At 36.6% G+C, this 18,893-nt stretch overlaps 1 protein-coding gene across 9 annotated transcripts in view; it reads right to left on the bottom strand.

The window, feature by feature from the left end:
- VPS13B (vacuolar protein sorting 13 homolog B) overlaps positions 1-18,893 on the bottom strand; it is a 459,486-nt gene that overhangs the window by 156,408 nt on the left and 284,185 nt on the right. For all 9 annotated transcript variants that reach the window (XM_084510475.1, XM_084510471.1, XM_084510472.1 and 6 more), the window contains 2 exons: positions 10,909-11,112; positions 156-282 (listed from right to left, as the gene is read on the bottom strand). In XM_084510475.1, coding sequence (XP_084366601.1) covers positions 156-282; positions 10,909-11,112 — 331 coding nt within the window. The remainder of the gene's footprint in view (positions 1-155; positions 283-10,908; positions 11,113-18,893) is intronic.

The raw sequence follows: 18,893 nt of genomic DNA, 5'->3' as shown, positions 1-18,893 counted from the left end.
TTCAGTTAACGATAAAGATTTTTTTTTCTTTGCAGTTGGTGATGTCTGTATTCAAAAACTTACCACACCTGTGATTTAAAACAGTGAAACAGTAAAATATTAAGATTGCCCACATACTAAGAGTTCTGCTATTTCTGTTCGCGTTTTATACTAACCTCTGGGTGTAAATTCTCCGGAGTATCAATTTTTGTAAAAATAATTGCAGGAGCTGCAGTTATTCGAACAGTGAAATCTGTTAAAATTGGAGTTAAAATGGCTCTCCTTTCCTGATGCCGCTTTATGCTAAAAGGAAAAAAAAGGATAGGATTAAATCACATTATAAATTGTTGAGAGGCAAAAACTTCTGACGTTTTTCTTTATATCCATTATGTAGCATAAAACTGCTTCAACAGTAGTTTGGCTTTCTGGTAGTTAAGCATTAAATATCATAAATCACATCTATTCCAATCCTGAAGGCAGGCTTCTTCTTTCATTTCACAGAAAAGATATGTCTAAATATTTGACTCTTCAATCTATCTCCAGTTAGACAACTGGCACATTTGGCATTGCTTTTCTTTTGTTTAACCAAACTATACAAAATCATTTGAACAACGATAAAATGTTATTAGAAGTATTTTTCAAACATGCCTGTGGATGCCCTTCATTTTACAAATAACTGTCCTGAATCCTCCACAACACTTGAATTCATGCATTAAATGCATAAAACCCTGTGGTGAAAAAAATACAGTTGTTGCACACAACAACGTAACTGACAGAAAATCAAAGACATGAAAAATGACACTACCAAACCTCATAAAAGTCTAGGACTTGCACATTTCATTTGTAACAAATAAAGTCCAAAATATTTAAAATGCCTTCAAAAATGAGAAGTGACAGTCCTTCTGCACTGCTTCTTTCACTGCTTGTTCCTAGTAGTTGCTCCTACTTGGTACCTTTTCATCTAGATATTTACATTTGCTTGCCAAGAATATCTGTGCCATCAAACTTGATAATGATGTTTGTTTCCCAGCTGGGTATTAATTTTTTTCCTTTAACCAAATACAAGGCCTAGAGGCACAAGCTCATAATGGATGGACCACTAATAGCTTATGACAACACATTCCAAATAGCCAGAATCTTCTGTGTCAGGTCAAATAAACCATTGCCACAAAATGCCATCTGAGAGTCTCTGATCAGGAAAAAAATGATGTAATGAGATCAAGATGGTGCTCAGCCCTTAAAAGAAGATACAGCTCAAATTCCTGGGACAGCCCTTCTATCAAGATTGATTTTGGTAATTCTTTCTACCTATCATAAGTTACAAAAATGCTAAATGTCTGCATTTCCCCAAAGAGAAATCTAGAAATTACTGAAAAATTATGGGTCTGAGCTAAATTTTCCAATGCCCACAGAATAAGAAATTATCAACTATGAAACAATGCAAGTCAAAGTATACGCTAAATTATGCAAACATCTATTAAAATATAAGACCAAACAACACTTCCATGTAAAAAAAAAAAAAAAAAAAAAAAAAAAGAAAGAAGAATATATCTATTCAGATAACTCTTCAGATACATCTGATTGTCAGATAGGTATACCTGTATTAGACCTAATCTCGTTCTATCTAGCAAAGGAGATGTGGTAGTTCAGACATCATCATAAATTGCCCAAGTGAGCCAGACACATGAACTATGTAATTATACAATCAGTTCTTACCATCAACTAGAATTATCTATATTAATGTCATTAAATGATATGGTTACACGTCTGTCTATGTAGGAATAATCTCTTGACACACGTGGAACAGGTGTTTAAAGTTCTTGATTAAGAACAGGTATTGATACAGATATTCCAGAGTAACGATAATAGTTCTGAGAAGGATTCTGTGGAAAGTACACAATCGCAAATATTGCTGGTTTGTTGGCCAAGAGTTAGGCAGAAATGAAATGAAATAGATATCATAACATGACTAGAAGTCAGGCTTCGATATATTTCTACCAAGACACAAAACCACAGATGGCAGTTTACTGCTCAGACTATTTTGATGCTTCAAATTTCACTAGCAGTCTGAGTGTCCTCAGAACATGTAGGAGGCATGGCAAACAATAAGAGAATGTAAACTATCATATGGAGGTAGGCCTTAAGTCTTTTAAATTTATTTAGGACAACAGTATACAGAAGTTAGCTAGCAGATGCTACAGATCAGAGACCTATTATTTACTGAGCACAAGTATAACAAACATTTGCCTTTGTTTCACATGACCTTCACAATCACTGCCAAGTTGGCTGCACACTAGTTATAGCAATATGCTTAAAATCGAGTTGATTTATGACTGTGAGAAATTTACCATCTTACAGTAAAAACTTTAATATTTTGGTAAGCTGTTACTCTGCTGGTCTACAATGATGGTTTCTGAAGCAAGATTAGTCTAATTAATTCCACAAATTAAATGCAGACCAGTTTTTGGTTAGTGTACATCTTCAACTAAAAAAAGTGTCTTAGATTTTGCCAGGTCTACAAATGCTTCTCTCCCTGCCATCACCTTCATTTTAAATTTAAACCAGATGGCTTTCTTCCCAATTCCTACTTTCCCTTCACAATCGGATGAGAAAGAAATGCTTTCATTTCTGAGGAAAATGGAAGAGCTAAGCAGTAGAACAATTCTATAAAAGAGCACACATCTATACGCTACTGAACTTCAATGTGAAGGGACTTAACACTGCTGGTATATATGATTTTGACAAATGAAACAGAGCTATAGAAGCAAGTTATTTGTTGAACCCCAAACCTACAACTGGCTCTTTTCATCATTGTTCAAATTATTTCTCAGCTTATTCCCATTTATTTTAAAATGTTATTCTAGAAGGTACCCAGTACACTGCATCGTAGAGGACTTTTTTGTTAATATAGATTGGTTGCTGACTTTTTTATTCTATTTTTTTAAAATCATCCTTATGTGGTATTCCTGTCCTGCTCTACTTACTAGTTTCCACATTTCTAGTTGGTGAATTTGAAGCTCAGCCAAATCAAGTATTAGCAAAATAATTGTAAGTACAAACAGAAGGCAAACAGAGCACAGTAAATAATGAGGGGAGAGGATATGAGAAAGTGCACAAAAGGAACAAAGAAACAAATTCCACTTTGAATTATTAAGTCTTCCACACTGCACCTAAGTGCACCGTTAACTTAACACAGGTGTACGCCACATGAGCTTATGAAAAAACTTGATTGTGAAGAGCGTAATGATGGCTCTGTGTCTGCAGCACATTCATTCCATGGTTCATTTGTGCATCTGTTATATATTTGTCTTGGAAAAAAAAAAAAGAAAAAAAAGAAAAAAAGAAAAGAAAAGGAAAAGCTAGTACTTTTAGAGATGTTAAAGCAGTTGATCATCTACACTTAAAAGTACTGCACAGAGTACTTGAAAGTCCATATGTTAGCGCAGAGCAACAAGGAAGCAAAACAGTTATGATAAGGTCTGGAGGTGCCTTTTACTCAGTGCTGAATTAGGACTATATCTGAATGATTATATGAACTCTGGTTATTGACTACAGATCCACATTGTAAAATCACAGGACAAAAATGGTCTCTGTCCTCAAAGGTTTACAATTTAAATCTAAGAAAAAACAGACCTGAAGACTGGGAAATAAAAGTAACAACTAACGGCATTGTAGGTAATGACATCAGTACAGTGGCAACGTTATAGCTGTTTTATGAGTTTTTCTATTACACTGTAATAGAAATGATTTTTTGGGGGGAAGGATTTGAAAGACAACATTGCAATGATTTTGTGCATGTTCACAGGAGATGCCTTTAAACCTGTAGGATAACCTAGGAGTGAGCACGAAAATACCTTTTTGGAAATTAAATGCAGCAGCCCCGTTAACTGGCATGGTGAGGTTTGATGAACACTGAGTGTAGGCAAGTCAAAGCAAATGAAAGAAGACATACAAGAAGAAATGGACAGTTTGGAAGTACCTTGAAAATAAAGACATATCTAATGATTAATGTAACAAAAAAATGTTGGGGAGACAAAATAAAGAGAAATGAAGAACAGAATTTTGTATTTAAAACAACATTTGATTGCATCAAATCATAGAATGGCTTGGGTTGGAAGGGACCTCAAAGATCATTTAGTTCCAACTCCCCTGCCATAGGCAGGGATGCCACCCACTAGATAAGGGTGCTCAGGGCCTCACCTAACCTGGTCTTGAACACCTCCAGGGATGGGGCGTCCACAACCCCTCTAGGCAACCTATGCCAGTGCCTCAATGCTCTGAGTAAAAAACTTCCTCCTAACCTCTAATCTAAATTTCCCCTCTTTCAGTTTAAAACCATTCCCTCTCAACAGCATATGATTACATCCATTCAGAAGCACTTTGAATTTACATGAGGAGGAAGGACTGCCAAAGAGATGATGTTGCTCTAACAGAGGAGGTGTGATGATGTGAGACTGGAAAAGCTATGAAAACGTACAATAAGGAATATAACTTGGCAATCTTATATGCAAACAAAATCCAAACAAACAACAAATACTGGCCAGTAAGAGATGAAACATGACCGAGATGTGAAACTTGGAAATGTCTGCCTTATTCCTAATTATCATTTTTTTCTTAATGATACCTTACTTAATCCAGAGTTTGAGTCCTTCTATAATTAAAATATACATAGCTCAGGAAGTAACTCATATATATTGAATTCATGAATGACAACTAAGAGCTCACTTATGCCATCTAAATTTACTGTCTATGGAGAGATGAATCTTCACATAAAGTTCCATTACGTGAAAAACAAAATTCAATTATTAGCATGGAACATCCCACATAATCAAGCAGTATTTTCTAGAGGTGTAAGGTATGCAAGCCTGAAGATGTTATATTAGTTAGCATGCTACCTTTGGACTTTTATCTTGCATGCTTCCCTTAGAGCCGTATAAATCATTTAATCCCTGATCTACCAATGCATTGGGATACCTAACTACTGATGAGATCTGTGGAAATGAGCATCATCCCGCCTCTCATCTCCATCTTTTGGTTGGTAGAACAGTTCACATCCTTTTAGCTCTCTGAGGTGTTACAAAGAATCATCATAAGACAGTGAAATAGTGTAACTCTACTTTGCGGACTATCTAATGACCAAAAAATTAGACAATGAACAAACGTACACCATCTGGCTGTACAGAATGACTATTGTTATGTAATTATGCCTCAGTAAAAATAATTTTCATCTTATTAAGACTAATAAGATGTGCAACATTTCACTGCTGTGGATTAATAAAGGAAATTACATCCCCCTTGTTATTGAGTAAGACTTTGTACAGTGCATATAAAAATACAACTCCAGGTACAATAAATACAACAAACTGAAGTACAAAACTGAATGCAAACATATTCTATTTTATTCCAAGATTCACAAGGAATGCCCCTACTTCCCCACACATGGATCTACTGATCATTTCTTCTTGGTCTTCCCTCCTAGAATCTGGCAAGCTGCACTTCAACTCTCCAAAAAAGCATGAAAATGAAAACTATTCAAGGAAAAATCTGCAGGAAACATTTCTGAGGATCCTTGCAAAGCAAGAGTGGTATTTTGTTCAGTTTCATACAACAGATCATTGGCTCCCTGACATACTCAATGAGAGTTGCAAAGAGCTGTTCCAGATGGTCGTATGCCAAGGACAGAACTGTAATGCAGTATATTGCCACACTCAATTCATTACCACACAGAGAAGTAATGCTTTTAAGCTCAATTATTTATTTCTTTTTTTTTAACAGAGTTTATTCAGGCTGCAGGAAGCAGAAGTTGCTGCTGGGAGCTGTAGAAGGATTGCACAGGGATGGGGGCGAGGCCTCAAGAGAGGATATATTTCTTTATTTCCTTCAGGGCTGTTGTTTTTTCCACTGAGAGGAGGGAGAGGGAGGAGGAGATCCGCAAGCTGAAAAAGCAGTTTTCAATCAAGAAAACTTCTTTTGGTTAAGTACTCCCAGTTCCCCACATGCTGTTTGGTAAAGGGAATAAACGTGGACAGGTTTCATTTGTACATAACCTTACTAGAACTGTCTGACTGTTTCCAGTACTCTTTTTATATATTACACCATTAGGGAGCTTTTTATAACATCTACAGCGAAGGATAAACATTTCATAATGGGAAGAGTTATGACCCCAAATCCCCAGTACAGCATGGTATTTGGACAGGTTTTTCTGAGAGCGGGCACCCACCCTACCAGAGCGTTCTAGTTCCCCCCATTCTTCCTGCAGTGACCTCCAGAGGCATGGGAGGCTCATAGATGCTTCAGGATAATATGTTGAAGAATTTTACACTAATCTCCTCAAAACATTTAACACCTATTCTCAAAGTAGGATTATTTTCTTTCCAAATCTCACTGTAAGTGAAAAAAAAAAAAAAATAAACAAATTCAAAAGCATGAGATATTTGGTACTAGAAACACTGAACTCCAGAAGAAATGGTGGGAACATCTGAATGATTTACTTTCTATATAAATGTTGCTAAACCATTTAAATTATAAATTATGTCGAAAGCTTTCAGATATTTGTTTACATTACATACAAAAATTTTATATTTAGAATGATTTGGTTTTCATTCAAGTTTTTAAAACAAGACCAGATTTCAACTCAGAAGACTAAATTACAATATAATAAATTCTAGATTTTTTACAGCTCTTTAACTAAAACAAAACAAAAAACACCAAACACTTTTAGAAATGGGAACGCAAAATAAAGGGTGATATCTCTGCTGAAGTTCTCTGCATGTGAAATACCCAGATATAGATTAAATTCTATACTATACCACACTTTGTCTATACATTAAAAATGAGTCAAGTAAGAGAGAAATGGATCTCAAAAAAGAATTTTAAAAATCAGTTAACCTAATAAACCATAACACTGTGTCTAAATGGTAAGTAAAACCAAGGAGAAGTACATGTAAAAATAATGAAACTAACCCTACAATAATTCAGTAAAAATCATTATGTTCCAGGTAAAACATCTGAATGAAACTTAAAGAATTAAAAAAGAAAACAGTATCATAAGTAGGTCAAAGTATAAAGCTTCCATGATAATTGCAGTAAATCTTAAGATAAAAATCACCCTGAAAACACTAAGCACCATGTAAAACACCATGCAGCCATCCTCCTGGTGCATGCTGGAAATCTCTCAATGGATGGCAAAGTTCAATATGGGTTCTTATAGTTCTCAGCACACCACTTGCACAGATCATAAAATAGATCCAGATTCAGCAAAGCTGACTGCCAACTAAAAAGCAAAAATGTGAATATCCTGAAAAAGAATTGTAGCAAATGTGTAAAAATGTAAGCCAAAAGGACAAGAAAACACTTATTCCAGCTTTCTCTTTAAACATATTCAAGCTGGAATTAAAATACAGTATTGCATACCACAAAGGAAAAGCTAATGGATTTAATTAAAACTGATTAAAAACTATATTAAACTGTATTAAAAAATGAATTAGAAGACTAATGTAAAAACTGTTTCAGAATAAACTTACTTATATATCAAATACATTGTAATAAAAATTTATTTTGGAAGTCTACTGAGAAAACAAATAATATCCAAGCAGTTATATGAAAAAAGAGAATTCTGATTATTTTCAACTGTTTCTCTTATTCTTATCTGTATAGCTTTTTAGTAATCTCACCAGTTTTCCTATCAAAATCGATAACCATAAAGCTCAGACTGAAGTCTGCTAGCAACATGACTTCAGCCACCAACAGGAAGGAAAAAGGAACAGCAATTCCCCAGTGGCTGCTTTTGTAATGTTAGCTTTACTCACAGATCAGCCAGAAGTCCTTTGGAGATTAATTCTCTAAAAAAAATGCTGGTGGCCCTACAACATTTTGTGAGAATGAACTTCATGGGCAACTTGCCCAAAATCAAGGCCTACGTAGAATGGGTCATGTATATATTTTCAAGACCAAGAAATTAAATGCAAAGTTGTCTATGAAATTGTGTTAATAATAAATAAATAAATAAATCATTATATGGCAGGAGAGAACCAGGTGATCTTATAATCGAAGAACCAATACTATCACTGTGTTTAACTGATTTTTCATCTGTATTCCAGTCACTCCTTGTAGTTTTATCATTGCTTTGGTTAGATCTGCTGTTACTGACCTCTGTTTTTCAGTGATAAAACTAGAGTTTATTCTTGGTCATTTTGTTTTCCTGCACGTATTCCTCCAGAATAGCCTTATATGCTCTTTTGATCTTCCATCAATTCATCATGTACAAATCTTAGGCTTCATGTGATCCTCGTGTAGCTTCTTTTGCTACAACTTGCCCTGCTTCCAGGAAAATCTCACAGATTCCAGTCATCTCCTTTACTCTTGAAAATTAAACGACCAATACTTCAATTTTTGTCTTCCTTCATGATTCGTCCTGTTTTTCTATTTCACTTTCAGGAACACAGCCCTTAATTCAGACAGGAAACTGTATCTTGGGAGACATAAAATAGTGCATCCGTTTCATAAAGATTGGACCCATGACCGAAGAGCCAAGCACACGCAGCACCACAGAATGGAGGGGGGCCAATAATGCAGAAGAATGGAAGCTTGCGATGGCAAGCACCAGCAGCAGGAAGAGATTTCACCCAAAGCCTGAGGTGCTCTTGCAGAACCTCTTCACTACTCTCTAGACTGAAGAAGAAAGGCCCATCACATCAGGGCCCATCAAGTATGAGATATCATGGAAAGACTGCCAAGACTTGTCCACGTGTTGGACTATTACCCTCTGCTGCTCTTCCATGTGGACATTAATACCAAGGGCGAATTGTAAACCATCAAACAAGATTTCAGAGCTCAGGGAATGGTGGTCAAGGGTCTGGGAGCCCAGGTCATTTTGTCCTCAATCCTGCCAGTGAGGTGGAAGAATGGGATAAGTTGCAGAGAGATTTTCCAAGTTAACAACTGGCTGCACTGCTGGTGTTAGCAACATGTTTTCAGTTTCTGTGATCACAGGACCCTGACTGAAGACTGACAACTGACGGAGAGAGGCGATATCCACTTTATTAAGCGAGGCACGTGTGTATTTGCCAACAGGTTAGTTAGCCTGGTAAAGGAGGGCTTCAAAATGAAAGAAGGGGGATGGGGAACATCACAGAGACAGAGTAGTCAGCAAAACACGGCTTAAGTTGGGGGTGCATGCAGTCGAGCAACTGTGTACAGGACATGGCTGTGGAGGATCCTCTCACAATCCTGCTGGGAAACCTGCATGCTCGATTACCCCTCTGAAATGTCTGTACACCAGTGCATGAAGCATTGGGAAAATACAGAAGAAATAGAGATCTGCGTGTGGTCGCAGGGCCGTGATCTCATTGCCACTACAGAGATATGATGAGATAGCTCACATGACTGGGATGCTATCAGAGATAGCTATGTACTTTTTAGGGAAGACAGGCCAGGAAGGCAAGGTGGTGGAGTTGCTCTTTATGTGAGAGAGCAACTGGAATGTATCAAGCTCTGCCTTGATGTGCATGAAGAGTGAGTTAAGAACTCATGGGTAAGGATTAAGGGGCAGGCTAACATGGGTGACTGTTGTGGGTGTTTACTACAGGCCACCTGATCAGGAAGTCAATGAGGTCTTCTACGGATAGCTGGAAGTAGTAGCCTTTTGATCACAGGCCCTGGTTCTCATGAGGGATTTCAACGACCCTGATATTTGCTGGGAAGACAACACACCTAGGCACAAACAGTCCAGGAGGTTCTTACAGAGCACTGATGATAACTTTTTGACACAGTTGGAAAAGCCAATGAGGAGAGGTGTGACGCTAGACCTTGTACTAACAAACAAGGAATGGTTGCAGATGTAAAAGTTGACAGCAGCGTTGGCTGCAGTGACTATGAGATGGTGGATTTCAACATTCTGTGTGGAAGAAGCAGGGCAATAAGTAGGATTGCAACTCTGGACTTCAGAAGAGCAAACTTTCGCTTCTTCAGGAATTCACTTGGAGGAACCCCATGGATTCGGGCCTTTAAGGGACAGGAGTCCAAGAGATCTGGTCAATACTCAAGCATCACTTCCTCCAAGCATAAGATCAGTGCATCCCTATGAGAAAGAAGTTATGCGAAGGGGGCAGGAGATCTACATGGATGAGCAAGGACCTCCTAGCAAAACTCAATCAGAAGAAGGTACACAGGAGGCATTTTTTGACTTATACAACCTGTAAAACCTGTATGCATTTTTATAGCACATGCATGAATTTGTAGAGTTAAAAAAAAAAAAAAGCATATTAGAACTAGAAATTAAATTTCAAAAACTCCAAAATCAGAAAAAAAAAAAAAAACTAATATTTTATAATTTATAATTTTAAAACTTAAAATACCAAGCAAGTGTACGCAGGTTTTACCTTTCAGTTCTATTTACACAGAGGGCAGAGCTTTGCATGTGTATCACACAGTATACAACAAGGAAGACTCAGTTTAAATATCTCATTCTAAAAATTTGTCTGGTTTTAGTTACAGAAGCACAAAAAACACTTCAGAACCAATAGGAAATGTTCTACTTTATCCTCCTCTAACTTAAAAATGACTAAGCTGGTTTTACTCAAGCTTTGTAATAATACAAACAAAAGAAGTTAAAAACAAAAACAAAACCTCCTGTTGCTTGTAGACTGAGAAGCTGGATGTCATGTCTCAGCCCTGGAGTTATTTTTATGGACATAACAATAAGCCACTCAGAAAAGAGCTTATAATGGAAAAAAAGACACAATAACTAGACAATAACTGCAGTGCAGCAATTAATAGTGATATTCCCTTCAAATGCATAATCCAAAACTCCGTACAAATTGTGCTTGCCATGCAAAAAAACAATGCAGAGTTAGTTGATTCAGATATACAGCAAATGGTATCTGTAATGTTTGTGCTATGTAACTTCAGAAGAATGTTAAAAGTTCCTACCTACTGGCCATGTTCCATTCAAGTGCTGGATTTTGAGAATTTCTTTCAGTCTCTGGCAAAACCCCTCCTTTTCCATTTTCCTTCTCTGGTTTCAACTGATTCCAATGAGCAGTACCAATGTTTATAGATTGAAGATCTATTTGATATTGTCTGTCTTCAACTTCTGACCCAGGGTCTCGAAGTATTCCTAGATTCAGTGCTCTTCTGTAATACAAAAAAAAAAAAAAAAAAAAAAAAAGCACTTCAGAAGAACAAATTGCAATGAAGAAAGCAATCACGAACACAGCTCAAATCAGACTAAAATTTGCATTGAACAAGTTTTGCTTAGTAAGACAATTAAGATACAAAAATAAGAAAACTCAGGTATGTGTTTTGCTACTCTTGATTACATCTAAGCATTACTTTAGGTCCAGATCTTCAAAAGTATTCAGATGCCTCTCTCTTATGCATTTGAATGAGGGATACGTAAATAAGTATATTTCAAAGTTTAGGCAGGTCCACCAAAGTCATCAATCCATTGAGATCAATCCATTGACTTTATGAGCAGCCCTATGGGAAATGCAGGAAAGCATCTACTGAATAGATAAAGGATGTGTTATTCGAGTCTTCAAAAAGAACAGCTACATAGCGCTATTGTGAACAACTTTACTGTGAGATAATTGTTCAAATTACCTGAAAGAATAAAAAATTGAAATAATTGTTCAAAGTTACCTGAAAGAATAAAAATTGAAAAGAACATTCTAAGATGAAGAAAATCTTTTTAACACAGACTTTCAGTACAGTGTTGTGTTATTAAAATTCTCCTGACAAGTAAGAAAAAAAGCATTTTTGAGTGAACCACATTACTTGTGGACTCTGCCAAACTCTACTGCATTGGAAGAATATTTATATTTGCAGCTGAGCTTGGAGAACAGTCACATCAAGCTTCAACAAAACAAAGAGATTTTAGATGAATGGGTGCTGTGAAGACCATTTGTTCTTACTAGTAACCAGTATGAGAGGAGTCATCTACTATAATTTGCCTTTTGCTAATGAGAGCTAGGAAATCTTCCAAGAAATGAACTTGCCCTTTCTACATGGTGAACAACATAACTTTATCCGCAATGCTCATTTAGTAATACAATAAAAAAGCACAATTGAACTTACCACTTTTTTTTTTTTTTTTTTTTTTAACAAGCTAGGAAAATGCACAAGGATATGATCTTGTTCATTTTGCTTTGAATCTATGCTCACATCAAATTATAGTCTATTTTTCATGATTTCCTACATTACTGAGTTGAAGTTTGATTTGAAGGATTAAAAGAAGCACACTGCAATCTGTGATACATGCACTAATGTAATCTATAGGTATTGGTATGCACCATATTTCGAAGTGCAGTCCCAATGCTGCCCAAACTCAAACCCAGCTGAAACTGCTGCTACCAATGCCATTGTCACTGATGGAATATGCTAGCAATTAAGATAATGAATTAATTATCTACCCACAGGGGCACGCAAACGTCAGGAAAGCCAACAGTTTTTACCCGAGTGACACCTGCTGAGGCAGTGTGATGGCACCATTCAGTAGTCCTATAACTTTCTGAAATGCTTATCTGAAATGCACTGAAAATCTGTTATGTCAGTAGTGATATTTCAAATTTAAATGTGGTTTCTTAAAATTTAGTAATGTGTTTGTCAACTTTTCACATAGAGAGATCTAACCACAACAACTGTGTCTTTTATTATTCTTTCTAGACATTATTTCCTCAACATGTATGTAGTCTTATTTATTTATAAACTGTAGGTTATAGTTTGGCCTAGTGTCTATTTACACACCTTGTTTAATGGAAGTAAATATTGGAATAAGTAAATATTGGAATATATGTTTTGTGAAATACTACTGAAATTAAAGTACCAACTTATATATTTTATGAAACCTGTTTACGTATACAAAATACAGAATATGATCATTTCACCTGCATAATGAATCATTCTCTCCGCTACTTAACAGTAAAGAAATTTTGTCATTCATTCTTTTATGAGCAGCTTGAGAGCTTGCATTAAACTGTACCTAGCACTATATTCCTTAGGCTTGTTCAACACAACCATGATGTGGTGAACTTAATTCCTAGAGCAAAATTTGTCTGTGTGCAGCAATATGAAACTCCACATTGTGACAATGGCTTTCTTCCCCCTCAAAAATAACTTAATTACAAAAACAATGAAATCACTCTTTGACACACACACACTTCCATGCAGCAAAATACACAAAGCTACTATTTAGACATAGGGTACTAGTATATTTCATGGATAGTATATTATTAACATAATGGATTTGTCTTTTTATTTTTTTATGTTTTGACTAGACTGATTATTGCTTTCAGAAGTACAACTTGCCAGCTTCATACAATGATCAAAATATAGCTTTTTCTCCAAATATGTACATAGACACATTTACATGACCACTTATTTGTGGTTTTCTTTACAAACCATTTTTATAAGTAAGGCCCCTGTTTTCTTAGGTAAATACCTTCTAGAAGGATGAGAATAGGTTAAAATGAAGCAAAATTGGCCTGATCTTAAACACATACATTATGCATAAGGTCTGTAGCCTTTTTCATTCTGTAGCTTTCAAAACCCTTTCAGAAAATAAAATCAGGGAAAAAGAGTAAGCTGAGGTTCGAGACTTCTCTAGCCCTACCATAAAAGATAATTTACTAGCTGAAATGTACTGTAGGAGTAATGATTTTAATTGCTTCACCCTTCTGAAAACAACCTCTCTATCCCATCTGAACCTTTCAGCAGGTGGTATAGACTACAACAGTTGGTCAATAATACAGTAAGATCATAAGCAAACAAAGAAGACCATAAGCATATAACAGGAAACACAGCTTTAATGTTTTTCTTTTCAAATTGATTTAGTCTGGGTCAGGCTTTTTGTATGTTTATATAAGAAACAGCTCATGTTGAACCAGTTACTTCATGCTGCTGAATAGGCATAATTCTGAGACCCACTATAAAGAAGTTAAATCTATCCACTTATAACTCATCTGAGACCTACAAAAAGCTAAACAAGGCAGGAAAAAAAAAGCATTGTAAGTCTATACATTATGTAACAATCAAGAAATAACCATAGATTTCACACATAACAGTTAATTTCTTTCAGCACTTACTAGATCTCTGTGTGCACTCATTTCCCCTCCCAGGTATAGAGATGAGAAAGCGATCCATTCAAATTAAAGGCTCTGCCCTGATGGTAAAAGATGCTTCCTATTCTAATTCCAAAGGAAACAGACAACAAGCTGGGATCAAAAAACCACCCTCTACTTTACAGGGGTAAAAGTTGGACCTGGATACAGAGGCTACGCAAAAGGACTATCTTCTCTTCTGCTTACACAGTTTGAGTCTAAATGAGTAGGAAATCCCATGATCTATGAACAAGAATTGGGTGAACTACTGCTGAAATCACAGCAATATTATAGTTGACCTCATGCTCCATAATTGCATTTTTCACAATCTATTCAACATAATTCTCCCCTACAAGCCCACTGGAAGTGTTATACCAAATAGGGGGAATTTAAAACAACTGTTTCTTGGGGAAGCAATGGGCAACAGCCCCATTTGGAGTGAGATGCTACAGGGCATGATGTTAAGGGCAGAAAGAAAAAGTGTGGTAGTGTGGTAAATGTAGGGCATCTATGATGACAATACTAGCCTTCCAAAATGCTGAGCTTTTTTTAACTTCTTCACTGAAAGGGTTGTGAGGCACTGGAACAGGCTGCCCAGGGAAGTGGTGGAGTCACCATCCTTGGAAGTCTTCAAAAGACGTTTAGATGTAGAGCTTAGGGATATGGTTTAGTGGAGGGCTGTTAGCGTTAGGTTGGAGGTTGGACTCGATGACCTTGAGGTCTCTTCCAACCTAGAAAATTCTGTGATTCTGTAATTCTGTGATTTTATTAGTAAAACTCAAGGCAGGAACCAGCTTTCTGAAAAAAAGACATTTTTTTTTCCCTCTCTATCCTTTTCTTATAGCAAGTGGATGCCATTGCCACAAAGAAGCTAAAGCTTGAGTCACTGGGAGAAAAAAATAACTTTCCTATCACTGCAGAACATGTGCTACAGAGACATGATCATAGAGCATGAATGAAAGAAACCCTGTATCATGGCAGTTGGTGATTGAAGACATGGATTTGATTAAATTTGGAGAGATTAGAAGACATATTTGCCAGAAAGACCCAAAGAAGAAGGCAAAGAAAAGACAAGACAAGACACACAGGACATAGGAGAGAACAGGAGGGAGAAGGAAGATGGGATTGGGGCTGTAATGCTAAAATTACATCAAAGTTGTAGTTGTAAAATCCTCTTATTACAGGAAAGGAGGAGGAGACATCCTTAGGCAAGAAGAGTCAGTCCTGACAAATTTCTAAAATCCTGTATGTAATCCTGGGTATGTTGTTTGCCATATAGCATGAGCTCCGTATCTTTCCTAATGGGCAGCCTCAGCTTTTCTTCCCCACTCCGCCATCTGTCCCTACAGAGACTCATTTGTGGCTTAACAGACATAATGTTTTATGATGGAAACTGTTTAATCCATGTCAGTAGAGCAGACTCAAATGCTGCCACAGTATACCCCCCTTCTCACCATTTCTGATGTTTTTTTCTCAGTGCTATGCCACATACAGCTGGCTTTGCTAGCAGACGCTACCTCTCCCCTCTTCAGCTCAGCCCCAAAAGAACTCAACTACTGCCCCATCCCAACACTTGCTGGCAGCACACTCTGGATTGGATACCATCAAATTCTTTATCCAGATCATCATTTTAGCAAATGAATAGTAAACACTAACTTTTATATGATTCTTATCTCTGCACTGTAATGATTAAATACAAACTCAGTACAGTAAGACTCCTCTCTTGGATGCTTTACCAATTACCAAGTGATGTTATCTTGTTCACTTTTCATTGTAACATTAATTAATCTTTGCAGGCATCTGCTTCATAACAACAAAAATTACATTCTCCCTTATTAGCTCATTAGTCTTGTGTTCTGTACAGCCAGATACATCATCATTCCCTGCAGAAGTACAGTACACAGTGGGAGTCCTGTAAGTCAAACTGGTTAAAGTACCTGGATTTAGCTTCAGCTTTGGAGGACCTTGTAAAAGAAAACAGCAATGCTAGCTCCATGAGCAAAATCAAAATGATTGAACGCTTCTAAACATTTACATAGTAGACAAATCCATCACATTACTAAAAGCTAAGGAATAAGTTATTAATTGAATTCCAACTGAATACTTTTTGTAGTCATCAATGGTCATACTTATAACTATATAATGGTTTGCAGTGTTTACAGCTTTTTTGCGTAGACATAAACCGATTTAAGAGGTGGATTACTTGTGCAATTAGCATGCTGAAAAAAGAAGACCAGCAGTGACTGAAATATATACAAAAACTTCTTGTGATTGTGCTAGGCAGTTTCAAACAATTGATACAGGAAAGCAATAGTCAAAAGTACAACCTGGATAATTTTCCTCTGTTTTATATAATGCTTCTTAAATGTTTGACTTGTGTTTCTTATGCTACTTGGTTCCTTTTGCTTTTTTGCTTTATGCATACCTACAGATGAGTATCATGGCTAAGAGAGAAAGTGTAAAAGTGTAAAAAAGCAAAAGAGGTGGATGAGACACCAAGTAGTTTTAAAGTACTTTAGTAACTCAAGGATACACAAATTACAGCAATTATGGAACTCAGTGGTTTCAAATCATCATAACAATAAATAATAATATTAAAAAAAAATCTGCTGTGCACTAGCACAGCACGTACTAAGGCACTAGCACGTACTAAGGCATTATTCAAAATACGAATGTCAGAGCGCCTGGGGAAAACAATAAAGGACAATTGGATCTACACAACAGATCATCCAGACCCACAATCATCCAACAGACCAACTAATAAAAGAGTACTAAGGTTTAGCTGAGTGTCATTGTGTGTCTGTTAGTCTCCTCAGAGTCTGGAATACATATGGACGTGGTGTTAGATACATGTATAGAAAAAAAAAGCTTTGAAAAGGAGCTTGATTTACTGCTATTTCAGGACAGCTGAGCTTCAAGTGCAGAATCTACTACTAATAATGTCCAAGTTCCCTGCAAACTGAATGACATTAAGGGAAGATGGTCGTGATCTTCCGCAATGCCATCACACTATCACAATAGAATTGTGTCTCTTAAATATTTCCAACTGCTATTAAACAGTCATGTTTGAAACAAATGTAAATAGGATACATACAAACACAGACTTATCCCCTCTCACAGTTTCTAGACTTTCCCACTTGTTCAGAAAAAACTGTCTTCTACAGAAGGTAGTAATAATAAAGCTTTTTTTTTTTTTTTTCCTTCCAGGAGTCTTACCAAAATATGCCATTTACTTTTTACTGAAAGTTTTCAACACAGCTTTTTTCTTGCCAAGCTGGAGCAGACAGGTTTTCCCTTACAATTAATTTGTAAGCTTTGTAAGTATAAATACAGACAACAATACAGATAAAAATCTCAGTTCTTAATCCTGCTCAGAGATGCTTTTGAAATAGCAAACAACCACTTTTCTTCTAGCTAACTTTGTGGCCTTAACTTAACCAGTTTTATCAACTACCACCTACTGAATTGTGCAGATACTTACTTTCACCCTAAATCATTTTTAAAAGGACTGATTTTCATTGAGCTACCATAATACAAAAGAAAAGAAATATTGTTTTTGAACAGACAGAAGAAGAAATCTGAAGAACTGAATTCAATGTTTTGCGCTATTTTGCACGTGACTGATACCCTCCCCAACAGACTAGAAAATGCTCTTTTGGCTACAGCAGAGGTGACAAACCTAACTGGGTGCATGAATGTGCAGAAGAGCAAAGTCTGCCAGGTGCCAGACATGGTGCACAAGGAGGCCAGGGACATGGGAGGCTGCTGGGACAGGCCTTTGTGCTGGCCACATCCCCTTCTCTTCAAGGCTAGAACATGCCAAAGGAAAATAGGAGAGGCAAGTTTCATTTCTACCCTCCCTAAGCTTATTGTGTGACTCTAAGCAACAAAGTTAACAACTTCAGCCACCAGTTTACTCATATATATAGTGAGCATACTGCCAAAATCACATAGTGAAGATGATTAATTGCATATAAATCATTTCGAGATACAGCGTTATATGAACACAAATGTATAAAAATATGTTTAAATTAAGTACTGCTGATTTTTAACAAGATGTTATTTATGTAACTTAAATATTTTTAGTTTGAACACCAGCGGGTACATATTCAGAGGAAAAAAATAACAGCATCCCTCCACGCCCACTAATTACAGTGGTGGAGCCAGGTGGGTGCTACTATAAATCTATTTGCTATCCGTTTAGGAAGGTCAGAATTTAGTGAACTGGACTATACCAAGGACTGGTAGCTGTGCACTGATCATATAAAAGCCACTGAACACATGAAAGGAATTAGAGTAGATCACACATCAAACATTTTGGCCTGGTGCTTCCTTCCACTAGTCCTACAGGCAGGAAATGCTCTACATATCCTGTGAGGTGACCAGACATTTCGAAGCAGCCCCGTGCTCCAAGGGCTCTGGTACAGTCATTTTCTGCAAATAAGCTGACGAACTTTTGCAGTGCAGTTGTCTTCTAGACTCATATCTGGACCACAGAATGAATGATCCTATGATGATAAGGTATGGTATGGTAAACTACAAAGTAATTTCAGCCTGTCAGGAAAAAAAAAAAAAAGCATGAAACGAAACAAAGCTAAAGTTTGCAGCTGTGCATTTAGATGTCATCTGGTTTAATGACTTTTGTAACTTTATTGTTTAAATTCCTCAGCAAAAATAACAGCCCGAGCAAGTCTGAACTTTTAAAGATCAGTTTTTCATTTTTATACTGTTTAATGTTTAGACAGTTTGAGGAATCTCATTATATTTCTTAAGCATTCACCCAAATTCAGGGAGCATAGTATAAATATACAGTTGACA

The sequence above is a fragment of the Aythya ferina genome, assembly GCF_964211825.1.
Source record: "Aythya ferina genome assembly, chromosome: 2".
In the NCBI taxonomy this organism is placed as follows: domain Eukaryota; kingdom Metazoa; phylum Chordata; class Aves; order Anseriformes; family Anatidae; genus Aythya; species Aythya ferina.
This window is presented reverse-complemented; position numbering and strand designations above follow the sequence as displayed.